This window comes from Drosophila navojoa, chromosome 4 (genome assembly GCF_054131105.1).
Source record: "Drosophila navojoa isolate 15081-1374.11 chromosome 4, UAZ_NAV_1.0, whole genome shotgun sequence".
Classification (NCBI taxonomy): domain Eukaryota; kingdom Metazoa; phylum Arthropoda; class Insecta; order Diptera; family Drosophilidae; genus Drosophila; species Drosophila navojoa.
In genome coordinates, this window is record NC_142892.1 from 11,227,485 (window position 1) to 11,242,578 (window position 15,094).

At 47.0% G+C, this 15,094-nt stretch overlaps 8 protein-coding genes across 8 annotated transcripts; 4 read left to right on the forward strand and 4 right to left on the reverse strand.

Annotated features, from left to right (window-relative positions):
- The first annotated feature begins 19 nt into the window (after window positions 1–19).
- LOC108651721 (uncharacterized) lies at window positions 20–908 on the forward strand. The gene is made up of 2 exons (XM_018101588.3): window positions 20–615; window positions 671–908. Exons 1-2 carry the CDS (start codon window positions 303–305, stop codon window positions 847–849), a joined length of 492 nt encoding a protein of 163 aa, XP_017957077.1. The 5' UTR covers window positions 20–302; the 3' UTR covers window positions 850–908.
- Window positions 900–3,154, reverse strand: ecd (ecdysoneless cell cycle regulator). Its single transcript, XM_018101580.3, has 2 exons — window positions 2,866–3,154; window positions 900–2,804 (listed from the first exon to the last, which is right to left on the reverse strand). The coding sequence occupies exons 1-2, from the start codon at window positions 3,152–3,154 to the stop codon at window positions 997–999; spliced, it is 2,097 nt and encodes a 698-aa protein (XP_017957069.1). The 3' UTR covers window positions 900–996.
- Window positions 3,155–3,313: 159 nt separating this feature from the next.
- Window positions 3,314–5,151, reverse strand: nSMase (neutral sphingomyelinase). Its single transcript, XM_018101581.3, has 2 exons — window positions 4,986–5,151; window positions 3,314–4,884 (listed from the first exon to the last, which is right to left on the reverse strand). Exons 1-2 carry the CDS (start codon window positions 5,024–5,026, stop codon window positions 3,609–3,611), a joined length of 1,317 nt encoding a protein of 438 aa, XP_017957070.1. The 5' UTR covers window positions 5,027–5,151; the 3' UTR covers window positions 3,314–3,608.
- A 76-nt stretch (window positions 5,152–5,227) lies between these two features.
- On the forward strand, window positions 5,228–6,212 carry LOC108651720 (uncharacterized). The gene is made up of 2 exons (XM_018101587.3): window positions 5,228–5,484; window positions 5,557–6,212. Exons 1-2 carry the CDS (start codon window positions 5,319–5,321, stop codon window positions 6,120–6,122), a joined length of 732 nt encoding a protein of 243 aa, XP_017957076.1. The 5' UTR covers window positions 5,228–5,318; the 3' UTR covers window positions 6,123–6,212.
- On the reverse strand, window positions 6,169–8,819 carry LOC108651713 (nucleolar MIF4G domain-containing protein 1 homolog). The gene is made up of 2 exons (XM_018101579.3): window positions 7,932–8,819; window positions 6,169–7,878 (listed from the first exon to the last, which is right to left on the reverse strand). The coding sequence occupies exons 1-2, from the start codon at window positions 8,812–8,814 to the stop codon at window positions 6,206–6,208; spliced, it is 2,556 nt and encodes an 851-aa protein (XP_017957068.1). The 5' UTR covers window positions 8,815–8,819; the 3' UTR covers window positions 6,169–6,205.
- A 73-nt stretch (window positions 8,820–8,892) lies between these two features.
- Window positions 8,893–9,619, forward strand: mRpL23 (mitochondrial ribosomal protein L23). The gene is made up of 2 exons (XM_018101589.3): window positions 8,893–9,303; window positions 9,365–9,619. Exons 1-2 carry the CDS (start codon window positions 9,010–9,012, stop codon window positions 9,521–9,523), a joined length of 453 nt encoding a protein of 150 aa, XP_017957078.1. The 5' UTR covers window positions 8,893–9,009; the 3' UTR covers window positions 9,524–9,619.
- Window positions 9,543–10,386, reverse strand: LOC108651723 (uncharacterized). Its single transcript, XM_018101590.3, has 2 exons — window positions 9,949–10,386; window positions 9,543–9,891 (listed from the first exon to the last, which is right to left on the reverse strand). Exons 1-2 carry the CDS (start codon window positions 10,122–10,124, stop codon window positions 9,642–9,644), a joined length of 426 nt encoding a protein of 141 aa, XP_017957079.1. The 5' UTR covers window positions 10,125–10,386; the 3' UTR covers window positions 9,543–9,641.
- A 124-nt stretch (window positions 10,387–10,510) lies between these two features.
- On the forward strand, window positions 10,511–14,760 carry LOC108651711 (E3 ubiquitin-protein ligase MARCHF6). The gene is made up of 2 exons (XM_018101577.3): window positions 10,511–12,526; window positions 12,587–14,760. The coding sequence occupies exons 1-2, from the start codon at window positions 10,910–10,912 to the stop codon at window positions 14,003–14,005; spliced, it is 3,036 nt and encodes a 1,011-aa protein (XP_017957066.1). The 5' UTR covers window positions 10,511–10,909; the 3' UTR covers window positions 14,006–14,760.
- The last annotated feature ends 334 nt before the right edge of the window (window positions 14,761–15,094 follow it).

Genomic DNA, 15,094 nt, shown 5'->3' on the forward strand with positions numbered 1-15,094 from the left:
ATATTCCATTGCATTTTGTATGCGGCTCATGTTTATTGTGAGAAAAGTAACAGCGGACATAAGGTAGATTTAGAAGTGTGACCAAGCTAAGTCATTAGGTATTCCGGCAATAACTAGATAGTTTAACTAATTAAACACTATTCAAAGAAATTAGGCCATTGTGCTAAATCAATCCAAAAATAATCTTGAATCTGTGCCACTGCTGAGTGCTGACTGCCAAGCCATAGTTAATACTCCTAGAATTTGTGGCTTGCTCTGCGATCAGCATACTTGCCATTAAGCAGCAACAAACATTTTCTGCAATGGTTGATCCAAATCGTAAAATCAACAGACTTTCAGACAAAGATATTAGGTTTTTAGAAGAATGCGAGGAGGAGTTCGGTGCACGCTACACAGAAGATGATGACGAATTTATGGCGCATTGCGCTAAGCCGTTGCCGGATCCGCCTCTGATAGAGAATTGGTTAAGTGGCAGCGGTGCACCTGGTGGAGGTGGAGGTGGCGGCTTTTCCAACAATCGTTATAATGGCGGTCACCGTCGAGGAGGCGGCGATCGTGGATGGCAGAGACGTGGTTACAATTACAACAATCACAACAACAACAACGATCGCAGAGGTAAGCGAATTAGATGTACAGAAAATCGAAATTCACTAACCAGTGCCATCTATAGATCACCGACGCAACAATTATGAAGCGTATCCACGCAGAGACCGAGGTGGCGGTAACAAAGGAGACAGATCCTCGGAGCGCCACTATCAGCATAGAAGCCGCAATGAGTCGCAGCAGGGCGGTGCGCCCATGCAGGTCAGGCGGGACTATGGGAACTTTGTGCCTGCCTCCAAAGACTAGCGTTAAACCTACGTGTTTCCTTGTTCATCATTATGAAAAGAATCGTACTCACACACAGATATTTATATATATTATATATAGATGTATAATTCGATTTCAAATGTGATTTTAGCCTTAATATCTAGTTGATAAGTTCCTGTTTGTGCCTTAGACAGCCGACTCTGATAGATCCTTGGCCTTCTCATCTGCTGCCGCAGCCGACATGCCCACGCCCATGGCATTAAATAGATTGGACACGGGACCAGCGCCGCCCATTTGTGATTTATAACTGTCCATCATGTTGCGCAGCGTATTCACGTTAATATTTATCGGCTCAAAGTCCTCAATGTCATCGAAATCATCCTCCGCAGCATGGTGCTGCTCCGTGGAGTTAGTAGCTGTACTACTCTTGGCATGGAACGACTTGCCGATGGTTGTTTGAGCTAGTTCCCGATCCATTTGCTCCATATACGCCTTGATATTTCGGTCCAATCGATAGTTGGCGTCGCCACCACCGCTGGCATTGGACAACGCATCAAAGTTACGCTCTATATCCTCCTCGTCCGCATAGTCACTCATTTCGGAAGTGGAGTCCCAGTTGTCCTCGGGTATCACAAAGTCCAGAAAATTGCGCACATGTGTGCTGTCCTGTTCATCAGATTGAATCAAGGAGCTTCGCTTGCAAGCCTTCCTCATCGAAGCGTTCTTTTTCACCTTCGCATTGCTGCTGGTCGCACTTGCTGGCGCCGGCGGCTCGTCGTCATCTGAGTCGAGCTCGTCAGCGGCTTCACCCGGCCCTTCAATACCTTCAAAGTTGGATTGCCTGTCCAAGAACTGAGACAAATGCTTTGTGAATTCCTCTGCATTCATGTCGCCGTTGGGGTTGTATAGTTTTTGTGGGCCATAGCGCTGCTGCAGCATTGCATCCAGATCCTCGGCTGTGATGTTCAGCCAATCATCTGCATCGCTGGGCAGCAGATTATTCTCTTCGTCACGGAGGAGCTCCGCGGCACTGCCTTCGGCAGGATGCAACAGCATATCCACTATTTCGGCGCCCACCAACGGTGCCGTACGAAACCGTTCCTGGTTGCGCTTAAAGTACTCCTTGGCTGTGACCAACAGACGTTCGTACTCCGCACTGCCCTCGATGTTATCCCGGAAATAGCCCTTGCCCTGCAAACTGCGCAGATATGCACGCCAAGCAGGTGATTTGTCGTCCAGCTGGTCGCCAGCCCGTTTCGCCTGGCTGGCAAGTATTTCCAAGCCGCTGGCCAGCTTTACGCCCAACAGCTGTTCCTTGTAGCACTCTGGATTCGCAACGGCGTCTGTCAATTTCCAGCCCAGTCGGCGCTCCGGTGTATATTGGCTATGCATTAACATGGCATATAGATAGCGAGTGAAGGCGACATTTGTGCGTTTCCTTGGCGTTTCAGGTGGAAAGTAGCGCATGGTACGCAAAGCCTTTGAGTCGATTGCATCCCTTTCGCAGAAAGCGCGCACAGCGGACGCGACTAGACCAGGCCGCTGCTTAAGTAGTTGTGCCGCATTCTGGGGCAGCTGTACGATTTGCCGATGAATGGATGCGTGACGTGTTGCTGGCTGAAACTCTTGAAGACGTGCCTCAATACAGTTCTGAATGTCACGGGAACAGCGGTAGAGAGTGGGATTTAAACGTATGCGCTGCACTGCTTTAGCCATGGGCATTCGTTTGCTGTCGCTGGTGTTGGATGCATTCTGCAACAGCTGCAGCCCGCCATTGACAAGGTAGACGCGCTGCTCACACGTCTCGGGACTCGCCCAGTCGGGCAGCACATCGGCTGCCTCGATAAGCAGAAACTCACCGTCGCCATCGAACACGCGCGCTATGCAGTCCGGTCGCGAGCGGGTCAATTCGCTCAAGAGATAGACAATGAACCATTCGTCGCCAATATTGTCGCCATAATGCGTGACGCCGTGCAAATGGGGCGGTAGAATACCTAAAAACGAGTCAAATTTGCTATAGCTAAATATAGAGCTGTATTAATAATGAGCGCTTACCCTCGGGCTCCTCCTCCTCCTGCTTGTTGTCTTCCTCGTTGAGCAGCCGTTCCTCGGCACTGCCCGTGCGCACTTGCAGCTGAAATTCATCCTTGTTCCATATATAACAGCGTTCCGCCACTTTCTTTTCCACAATGGACATGCAGTCCGCACGCACTTGCTCTAGCTGCTGACGCACTTGTTCATCACTCGTTTTCTCGTCAACGTCATCTAGCTTGGGAAATATATAGTACTCGACAAAGTCATCCTCGCGCACGAACTCCAAGTTGGCACCTGGCAGCTTGTTCATTGTCTTTGTTGTCTGCCTTTGTTTTGGTCTCAGTGACTCAGGCGCAGGCCAAGAGAGTGTGTATCCCTTGTGGGCGCTGTTGGTTGCCAAAAAACAGCAAGTATTCTGTTTACACAATAAATATACTACAAATGGCACTTTTAGCGAAAATCGCAACTGTTTTTAAATAAATTTTCATTTATTATTGGCAAAATATTCTTTTTTTATTGGAACGGGGCTGTTGCTGTGACCACTCGCAATGCTATCGACAAATCACCGATATCGATATCCATTTCGATAAATCAACCGATTTCTGCTAACGTGTAATATTTTACTTGAATTTTAAAAAGGGATTGGGACCATTTTATTGCATAAGATTCTCATTTTTTTTTTATTACCTAAGCGAGACGTATAAATATATAAATGCTTATTGAGCTTCTTCTCTATTACAGTTAATGGATAATTGACATGCGGATCAATAAAAATATTCATATTTCTGGGCATGCAGCAGCATCACCTCCATGGACTTCTTGCCTTGCAGCACTCCATTGCGTTCCATGTAGTTCCAAATGGAAGCCATAAACAGGCAGAATAATATGACGCCAAATACGATGAACTTGAGCAGTACATAAATCGTCTGAAGTCCCACCGGAGGATCAAATTCAATCAGCAAAACAAGGATTACAAATAGAACAGTCGCTGCACTATAATATAATAGACGATCAGTATTCAACTGCAAGAGGGAAGCTTCGCATAGAGCCAGTGCCTCATTCAACGCTGCTGTGCGAGCAGCAGGCAAGGATTGGGCATTAGCTGTGCAGCCATTGCCATTAACTGCTTCAGTTCCTTTTATTGCACCGCCAGCATCATCTGCCGGGCAAACATCTTCACCTATATTGCACTCAACATCTTCCGTATTAATTGCATTTCCAACCGCTGCTTCATTGCGCCCACACGACGTTGGCAGACGGGTAAGTCTTAGTTTAGCCATCACAGCTTCATGATCCGAGAAACTGAACTTCTGTCCAGGCACGCGCTCTGGGAATGGTAGTGTATATTCAATTATATCTGCCTTTATATTATCAGCGCCCCTCACGAAAATATGATCAATCCGTATGCCCAGGGGATTCTTGGCCAGGGCACTTGCCGATGTGTACGAGTTCCTGCTGCACTCATTTGTCCGAAGCGAGTCTGAGGCACAGCTGTCTGTCATCTTTGAAGTGAGTAGCAGAACCTTATACGAAATGTCCTGAGGTTGAGTATTGAGATCACCAGCCAGTATCTGGAGCACCGAAGTACCTCGCGTAGCCTCTATGAATTGGGCCGTGTCGAATGCTTGTATCACACGATGCGTTTTGTATTCATCGTTGTCATTGTCGTATTCGGCATGTAAATGGGCGTTGTACAGATGAATGATTTGATCCTTGACCAGAATGCGACAAAGGCCCACGCCCTTGCCACCAAACCAATCGGCGTGCTGTATGCGATGGAAGTAGCCGTTGACAGACCAGGCATGGAATAGCGTTCCCAGAATTGGATACTTGGAGAGCACCAACAGGCCTGCGCCCATGACTCCACTGTGAAAGTAATGGGAATAGGGCAGGACACTGGCCGTGCTCTGCTGGAGTTGCTCGCTGTCATGCTGTGACCAGACTTCCTGCAAGGACACTATGTCATACTGACCGCTGCTCAGTTCCTTGCTGATGGCCTCGATACGTGGCGCGCGGTTGCTGGAGACAAGTGGAATGCCCCTGAAGTGTATGCAATTGCAAATTATAATTGGATTTAGGCGAGACGGGCGACTGCAAGGCGAAACGGTTTTGGCCGCGTGACCAAATTGAGAAAAACATACCATATGTTCAGCGTAAGAATTTTTAGCTCCAATAGCAGCATTTTGATATGTGTCGTGTTTATGACTGCCTCATCAGCTATCACTGGCGTACTTCGTACGCCTGCCGCGACGCGATAAGATTAAAATTTTTGTTTCCAAACAAATCAGCTTAGCATTTGTAGTCAGCGCATTTCTCTTTGAGCGCAATTTTGAGCGCAGTGAAGTTGGCTGCGCGCAACTAATTTTCTCTCGTGAAGTTGGCTGTGCGCGATTGTAGGTGCTGAAACATGGGAGAGCACATGAAACAAGAATATTAATTTAAATTTATTCGGAAAACAAATCAAACAGTCAAATATGGCTCGAACGGAACTCGATATGAAAAAGCAAAAGCGTAAAGCGAAAAAACGTAAACATGAAACTCAGGCAGTGCCGAGCGACGACGAGGTGGCCAACAAAAGTTTAATTGTGGAGGATCAGGTAGCGGCAGGAGCTCAAAAAGCAGAAAAACAGGCCAAAAAAAGTATAAATCTCATTCATATAACAAATATATATAGGTATATATATGTTTCAATCGACCCGTCGTTATTTACAGACAAAGCTGCCAAGCGCAGACAACAATCAGACCAAGACGCCATCAAAGAAAAACGCAGTAAGCAAATAGAAGAGCCTGAAGAAGACGCCGTAGAAGATGAAGAGTTGGATGACTTGCCCACAGCAGACCTGCTGGAGCAGGCAGCCAAGCCAGAGAATTCAAATGCCATTGTAACGGTACGACAGAAGAAAAAACAAAAACACTTGCAACGGTTGGAGGAGCAAAAAGACCAGAATGCCGATAAGGAAAGCAGACGCAATGAAGAGTATCTTAGGAAGTGGCGGGACAGTCGACAAGATTGGAAATTCGAGAAGCTGCGACAGATTTCCATACAACAAACCGCCTTCAATGAGAATAAACTGAGTGCCGATATATGGCCCATCGCCTTGGAGTATTTGGCGGGCTCTAAAGGCGCCGCGAAGGCAACCATCATCAAATTGGCCGAAGACGCCATACAGGAGATGGATAAACAGTGTGAGGGGCTCAGCGAGGAAGCAGAGCGACAGAAAATCGTTGATTCCGTACGATATCAGCGAGCTCGCAACTTGTTACAGAGTTTCGACTAATCGTTAGTTTATAGTTTCAATAGAATAGCTTAAATGCGTTGTTAATTTTAGAGTTTAATAAACATTAGACAAAATGTTGTAATTTATAAATCTACATAAGCCAATAGCTTGTCCAGATGCTCGATGCGCTGTCGAAGAAGCTGTTGTTGCTCCTCCTTGTGATCCTCCAGTTTCTCGAGCATAAAGTGCTGCATAAATAAGCGAATGCTCTGCTTGAACTGCTGCAGTTTGGAGTTCTTAGTTATTCGCTCGAATGCTTGGTAGAGTTGACTCTCCTCGCTGGACAGCAGCAGCCGCGTCATGACCTCGCGCATAAAATAAAAACTAAGCTTATGCAGCTGCATAAAGTCTACAACTTTCAGTACGGACAGTTGGAGGCCAGACGAAAGGATCAGCTGCTGCAGAAAGCTGGCGAAGTTGCGTATCTGAATTTTCGAAAGGGATTCAATGTCATTGATGCGATCCCAGCTGGCGAACTGGAAGGCCAGCTGAAACTTGCGATTGTACTGACAGAATTTCAGTGCGAGGTGGGCATAGTAGGGATTCGCATGTCGCTCATTGAGCGCACAGTGTATAATCACATAGGCAACGGCTCGCTGATCTTTCAGGGACAAATGCAGAATTTTTTCGAATGCATCCACGTAGTCGGCGGCGCTCATGATAATACAGAAGATGCTGCGACGTTCGGCTGTGTTCATATGCTGCTTTTTGGCTAGCTGCAGTAACTTTTCCGAGTAACGCTCGCCTCGCGGTTGCTGTTGTTGCTTCTCTTGTTCTGCTTGTGCCGGTCCCATTTCAGCCAGATTGCCCGCCCATGCCGAGCCAACTATCCACCATTTTCCCAACTTATCGGCACGTAGCAGATCCTCCAAGGTGATGTTCAGTGTGACAACATAACGATCATTGCGAAGCATTCCCTTGAGGCGCTTGCGAAGCGTTTCTGCCAGCTCAGGATCATACTGAGGCAACTTACTCATGTTGTTGTTCTTCACGGCATTGAGAATGTCAACCATAAAGCGTAAGCGAGGATTCTCCTTTAACTCCAATGGCGATGACGCGATTTGCGACTGCACGTTCTGCATCATGTTCTTGAAGGCCAATGGATCATCTTTGCGTAAACGAAATCCAACGGTTTGGAAGATCAGAAGCAGACACTCAACTGACTTCTCACACAGGCTACCCGCAAGGCGAGCAATCAGCTCCAGTAGCAAGCGCTGCTCGTAGATCTTAAAGATGTACATGTAGCACAGGACGAGCACCAAATTATTTAGACGCTTATCCTCCACCTCCAACGTGTCAATCTCCTTTACAAAGCCATCGAATTGTTCGACGAAGGTTTGCAAAAAATGCGCACCGATCTCGCTGCCAATGTGAGCATGCAGAAACGCCAGCAAGACCATGTGCTCCTGCACCATGCGCTCGTTGACACGTGTTCGACCAAGCAGCGCCTCCTGCAGCAGTCTTGTCAGCGTTTCATTCATGTTGTAGCGAGAGTTCTTCATGTATAACGTTTCGATGCCACTTGAAATTTTGTGAAGGTTCGCCTCGGACAAACGATTGAGCAAACCCTTGCATTGTTTCTGCAGGCGTGCCAGTTGCTCCGACTGTTGGGCGCTAGAGCCCTCGCTGGCGGCGAGTAGTGCGCGTTGATGTGGAGGTATATATTTCTGCCCGGTCACCTTAGCCTCCACCTCTGCGGTATCAGGTACAATGTTGCCCTCGGCATCAAGTCGACGACCATAAATGTCTTCCTTGTCTGAAAAATTAACATAATTAATTGATGCAGAAAAAAACAATCTGTATAAATACATTTTGTAGTTTTCGTTCCTGTGTCCTGTTCGCTTTCACTATTTGATTCCAAGTCTTCTGCGTCCTCCTCCATTTCATCTTCATCCGTCAATGGTTCATTGGCGTCATCTTCCTCTATTTCGCTATCCTCGCCTGGCATGTCCATTGGCTCATCTTCTTCGTCGCTCCACATGCCCGCTTCTTCCTTCGCCTGCTGCTCCTTAAGCTCCTTTTTACGACGTTGCTTCTCCTCCCATTTCTGCTTCTCTTCCTCATCGTCCAACACAAAATCGAGTAAATAGTCCAATCCATCATTGAACATCTTACGCACCGAACGATTCTTGTCCTTGGTCTTATTGAGCTTTAGTTTTTTCTCAAGCTTGGCAATTTCCTTATCCTCTTCTTCATTCTCTAGTTTCAATTGCTTCATTCTCTGCTTTCGCGATTTGCTGAGGAGCTCTTTTTGTTGACGCAACTCTCGATTCCGTACTTCGATCTCGTCTTGCCGCTGGATGCCCGCGTGCTTTTTAGGCCTCTTGCTTACTAGGTCGTAAACCTCCACTTTACGAGCTGCCGGTAAGCGAGCATCGACTTCCGCATCACTAAAATCGGAGCCAATTGATTCATCATCAGCCTCGTCTACTTCGCCGGCCAGCAGCTCTTCCCGTGAAATCTCTTCTGGTTTTAACTGTTTCTTTTTGGGCTTTTTCTTTTTCTTGCCAGTTTTACTCGCTGCTAGTGCCGCAGCCGCTGCCGCTTCGGCTACACGTTGGGCTCCATTTACCTTGTCTGCATGGTAGATCCTCTTGTTATTTTTCTTCGTCTCCTGCTTTAGCTTGCGCAGTTCCTTGCGGCTGAGCGGCTTTTTAGGTGCCTGCGCTCCTGTCTTTTTCAGCTTGACCATGTCAAAATAAAAAAAACACTTTCAAATTGTTTTGTTAGTGTTGCCAAATCAGCTGTGCTCAACACGTGTGTAGGATTTTTTAGTACATTTCTGGTGTGCAGGTTGATACATGTTCCAGGAAAAACAGCTGAGAACCGTTTGCCACTGAATTGTAATTTTGTTTTCTGTTTTGAATTAACACATAAAAGTTGAGCTATGTCCACGCGGTGGTATCCAATTTATCAACGCGGCAACCCACAGTTGCGCGTATTCCTGCCGAACTTTTGGATGAAACTAGTACGACCAACAGAAGAGCAGCCGGCTAATGTTGTTACCTTCGCGGTGTCCACGGAGATGACCAAACATGATGTGAAAAACTATTTGGAAAAGATTTATAAGCTTCCTGTGGTGGATGTTCGCACACGAATTGCATTGGGTGAGACCAAACGTGATCAAACCTACGGCTATGTGACAAAGAAAGACGATGTCAAATATGCTTATGTAACCATGGTGAGTGAAGATTATATGGAAACTATAGTGCAGGCCACGATAAAGTTGCTTCTTTTTTCAGCCGAAAACCGAAGCGTTTACATTTCCGGATATATTTGTAAATAAAGCAGAGAAGCAGGAAAAGGAGGAAAAGTCACTGGACGAGTCGAAGGCCGGCTTTCGCAGGTTTTTGGATCGCAACAAGAAACGACCTGGTACGCCGGGCTGGTACTCGATTTAAGCTATTAAGTTAGATGTAATTTAATTTGTTTGCAACGAATAATAACATTTATTTCGAAAATCCCAGATTGAGTAAAAAGAATTTAAAGCTTAAAAACATGATGTTTCGGCCTGGGCTTCTATTGCTTTGCATTTTTCACCGCTGTGGCCACCCAGGCGCGTATTTTGTCCTCGTCCTGCAGCCCCACCATGCGCTGTACTTCTTTTCCATTTTGCATGATCACAAGAACGGGTACAGCGCCCACATCGTAGTCCAGTGCTAGCTCACTGTGCTCATCGATGTCAACTTTGGCCAGTTTTATGGAGCCAGCCTGCTCGCCTACAATGCTCTCGATGCGCGGCGTCAAGAGTTTGCAGGGATTGCACCAACTGAAGAAAAAGATGCTATCATACACTGAATATAAATACATTATGCTCTGGACTTACGTTGCGAAGAAATCCACTATAACTGGCTCCTGGCTGTTCTTCACCTTCTTGTCAAACTCTTCGGGGCTTTGTACTTTGAAGATTTCTCTACGTTTCGGCGTCACTGAGAATGCGCGTTGATTGTTGCGCACTTGTCGCGCCACATTTTCAAGCAGATTTGCCATTTGTCTTTGCATTTTGAATTTATTTGTTCGTAATTACAAGTTACGAGATTGTATGACAGTTGGAATTTTCAGCGTTACCAACACATTCGAAGCAGCTGTTTTGTTTTTATTACCTACCCAGTGTGACCACAAGAAACCAATTTTAAAATACTAAAAGTTTAGTATAGCAGTGGTTAGTGGATTGGAATTACCGCAACTTTAATACTCTACCAGTTCTGGAAGCAACGCACGAAACATCATGTACATGAACAAGCTGAATTTTCGAAAAACAAAAAAATTGTTATGTAGGTTTTGACATTGTGAAATTTTCTGTTAAGAAATATCACATTAGCTTTGTATATAAAATTCGATAATGACATTTCCAAAGTATTGTGAAGCAGCCAGTACACATTGTTAGTGTGCAATTGAAAAGACTTCAAAAATAAAGTAATAAAATACCAAAGTATTAAAAAAAAGCAATACCTTAAAGGTACAAACTTTTTAAAATACCAACACACATACATTCGCTCACACTGTTACACGTATTCGCGTCAGGCATAAAAATTGTAATATCAAAAGTTCAATTGATTTGGTTTCATGCTAAAATCAAATTTTAAGTGTTAGATCCGCCTCGACAGTTTGCTTGAAAGTTTTCCAACGCGTTCAGGTGCTAATTGAGCATTCAAAAAAGAGACCACACGGTAATCGGATTCTGAGTGCAATAAGTGAGTGCATCTCGAACTGCGCAAATGGCAAATAGCCATAGAAAGGTGGAATCAGCAGTCGACGAACAGTAGTGCATACCCAGACGTATAACAATGGATGACCTGTCGCAGGGCGACATATGTCGCGTCTGCCGCTGCGAGGCATTGCCCGATAGACCGCTCTTTTATCCATGCATCTGCACTGGCAGCATCAAGTATATTCACCAGGATTGTCTGATGCAATGGATGCGTTACTCGCACAAGGAATACTGCGAGCTATGTGGCTACCGCTTCAGCTTCCAGCCCATCTACGCACCGGATATGCCGCGCGTCTTACCATTACGTGATGTCCTGATGGGTCTGATGTCCGCCGTCTTGGAGGGCGCACGCTGCTGGCTGCACTACTCCCTGGTGGGCATGGCCTGGTTTGGTGTGGTTCCACTGTCGGCATATCGAACCTATCGCTATTTGTTCCGGGCTAGTTCTTTTGATATGATTCTCTCGCTTCCGTTTGACATCTTCTCCATAGAGAATCTGGCTGCAGATGCTTTTCGTGGATGCTTTGTGGTAACTTGTACACTATTGTCTTTTATTGGCCTGGTTTGGTTGCGTGAGCAAATTCTTCATGGCGGTGGACCTGATTGGCTTGAGCGCGACGAGGCCCCGGCAGCAGCAGCAGTCCCAGCTGCACCTGCTGCCGCTGCCGCTGTGCCCCTTGCTCCAGATGCCGCTCAAGATGACAACAACAATGGCAACGCGCCGCAGGATGTGCCCATGGATAATGCCGCACCAGCTGTGGCCAATCCGGCTGACAATGAGGGCGACGGAGCCCAACCAGCTGCGGAGCCTGGTGCAGGAGGCGCGGCCGCTGGGGGCATCGCTGCTGCAGATGCCGACAATGATGAGCAAAACTGGAATCCAATGGAATGGGATCGGGCCGCCGAAGAGTTAACCTGGGAACGTTTACTTGGTCTGGATGGCTCACTTGTCTTCTTGGAGCACGTCTTTTGGATAATCTCGCTAAACACCATGTTCATCTTTACGTTTGCCTTTTGTCCGTATTGCGTGGGAAACTTTATACTAAGCTCCATGGATTTGTTGCAGCCCGAAAAGCCATTGCTGCATTTCCATGGACTGATCACCACGCTGTTTGGCTACTGTTGCATCGGACTGACCCTGGTAGTGCTTCACTTCTTTGCACGCGTCTTTCGGCTGCGTCGGATCTGCTGGTTCATTGGACTGTGCTACATTGTGGTGAAGGTATCGTTGCTGTCCGTGGTGGAGATCGGCGTGCTGCCCCTCATCTGTGGCTGGTGGCTGGATATTTGCTCGTTGCCGTTGCTCGATGCCAGCATCAAGGATCGCAAGGCCAGCTTCAAGGCCGCCCCGGGCACATCTCTCTTTGTCCACTGGATGTTTGGCATGGTGTATGTCTATTACTTTGCCGCCTTCATATCGCTGCTGCGCGAGGTGCTGCGTCCCGGCGTTCTTTGGATCTTCCGCAATGTCAACGATCCCGACTTCAGTCCCATTCAAGAAATGATTCATGTGCCCATTGTGCGTCACATACGCCGCCTGGTTGCCTCGGCCATGATCTTTGGCTTTGCGGTGCTGCTCATGCTCTGGCTGCCCATACGTATTCTACAGCTCGTCTGGCCCAATTTCTTGCCGTATGCCCTGAGCGGCGACTCGGAGGTGAATGATCTGAGCTTGCAGCTGCTCTTACTTCAGGTACTTCCATACATATTCACATAGTCTATCATGCTAATGACAACATCGTATTCACAATAGATTGTGCTGCCCGGATTCTTTGAGCAAACACAAACGCGCATTTGGCTGAAGGGACTACTACGTATCTGGTGTACAGCTGTATCCTGGCTGCTTGGCATACGCAGCTACTTGCTGCCCGCACCGGAGCCGGAGGACGGCGAGGCGGCTGCTCAGCCAGGTGAAGCCGGCGGTGCCGCTGCTGCTGCACCCCCGCCGCCACCACCGCCACCTCCAGAGCCAGCACCGCCACGCAATTTGGCCGCCGCCCATCAGGCGATCATGCAACGTGATGTCCCGGTCGGTTTCCAGCCTTACGAACGACCCACATTCTTCACTCTACGCCTTTGTGCACTGCTCTCGCTGATGTGCTTGTCGATTGTGTGCGCCGCCATGGTCATACTGACTGTTCCCGTCTACATTGGACGCCGTCTGATGATGCTCTGGACGGGTCAACCGGGCGACAAGGCTGTTCCGCCAGTCCCGGTCGATATGCCAGTGGCAGATCCAGAGGCGGCACGCAAGAACGAACGTCTGTTGCGTCCCCATGAGCTGTACACGGCCGAAATCGGAGGATATCTATGCTGGATTGTGTCGCGTGGCGTGGCTGTAGTCGTTACACTGCTGCCACAGGGACGAGCCGCCATCGTCAACAAGGTGAAACAGTGGGCTCGCGTCGCACTGCAATATGCTCTTCCTGTGCTAACTCTTTTGGGTATATTTGTGCTGGTGCCGCTGCTGTTTGGCCTGCTACTGGAGCTGGTGGTTGTCATACCTTTACGCGTGCAATGGCGCCAGACGCCCATACACTTCTTGTGGCAGGATTGGGCCCTGGGCGTGCTGTACACGAAGATCGCCATAGCACTCACACTGATGGGACCGGATTGGCACTTGAAGCGATCTTTGGAGCGCGCCTATACGGATGGACTGCGCGACTTCGACTTGAAGTTTGTGATGCGCGACCTGGCAGTACCGGTGGTGACCACATTTGGCCTAGCTCTGGCTATACCCTATGTGATCGGCCATTCGATTATGCCGCTCTTCTGCAGCGATCCGTACACCCTGCTGGGCATCTCTAGACTGGTTTATCCAGTTAGCTTTATTGTTGTGGGCAGCGTTTGCTTTGTGCTCTTTCAGATAAAGCAACTGAAGAAGCTGTATCTGTCGATCAAGGTGGACAAGTATCTGGTGGGTCAGCGCCTGGTCAACTATGAGCACCGCAAGAAGCAGCAGGCACAGCAAGCGGCCGCCGCTCAAGAGCTGAAGGCGCGCCAAGAGGCCGAGGAAGCACAGCAGGCGCAAGCACACGAGGGTGGGGGAGCAGTCGAACGCGACGAGGAGCCACAACTGGATCAAGCCGAGCAGGCGGCGTTGCATGCACGACGGCGTCGTGAGCAGCGGCCACGCCCACTGCTTGTGGATGCCAACGAGGAGCTGCTCTAGGGTTACGTCTATTTTATCTGCATGTTTATAATGGAGTCCCTGCTGATATATCTCTGTTTGATTCACACGCTTCATCCGGAACAGGCCATCTGATTGGATGGACAATGAGCAGCTGCTGACGAACATCCAATACGAAGTAGTTGGAGGGGAAAGGCGCTTCAAATTAAAAAGTTAAACAATTTTTCGTTTCTCTGCTTTAGTTTTTTATTTCTTAACATTAGCCACAATTGTTTGTTAAACCTTTTCGCTTTTAGGTCCTAAACTGTATGATAATTTAAGCCAGCCGATATAGCCAATAATCACCATCTGATTTACTCAACCTATATTTACCATATTAACACTTTTCGATTTGCTTTGTAAAAAAAGTTTTGAGATCACAACAAAACGCAAAGTTGCAAAAAGGAAAACAAAAACAAAAATATACTGAAATGAAATGATAAATCATTAAATCCAAGTATGGCACGATTATATATATAGTAAAGGGGATTCACAATTAAAATATATATATATATATAAATGTGTGTAGAGTGTTTACCTTGTATTAGAATCTGATACGATATGTGTATTTACGAGCATTATTTCCCGATAACAAGAATATTTCAAATATAATAGAACAAAACAGATATATCTTGGTAAATGTGGTGAAAACTTTTGAGTAGCTTTACGAACTTGTAAAAATTATATATGTATGTATACATTTAATATTAAATGAAATATAATTAATAAATAAACTTAACTTTAAATTTCAATGGAAATGTCGAGAGTGTTTTGTATATATATGTTGTATTTATGTATTCCTAATTTATATTAAATATTATTTTATGAATACGATGTCCTCAATTCTACGTACGTACATGTACGTACATATGTACGTGATACAAGCGCTGCTTCGCTACACAGTCTCTCACTAATACTACCACAGGACTGGAATCGTGACTACGAGCTCTGTACAAAGTCTGCCTCTCCCTCTGCTCAGAGTTTGCCGAATGCAATGAGCTAATAATGCTGCAGCGAAGATCTAGTCTTCTGTAACTTCTGCTCGTCTCCAGAACCGAAGAGGCGCACGAGAGAGCCTACGAGTGAGTTCAA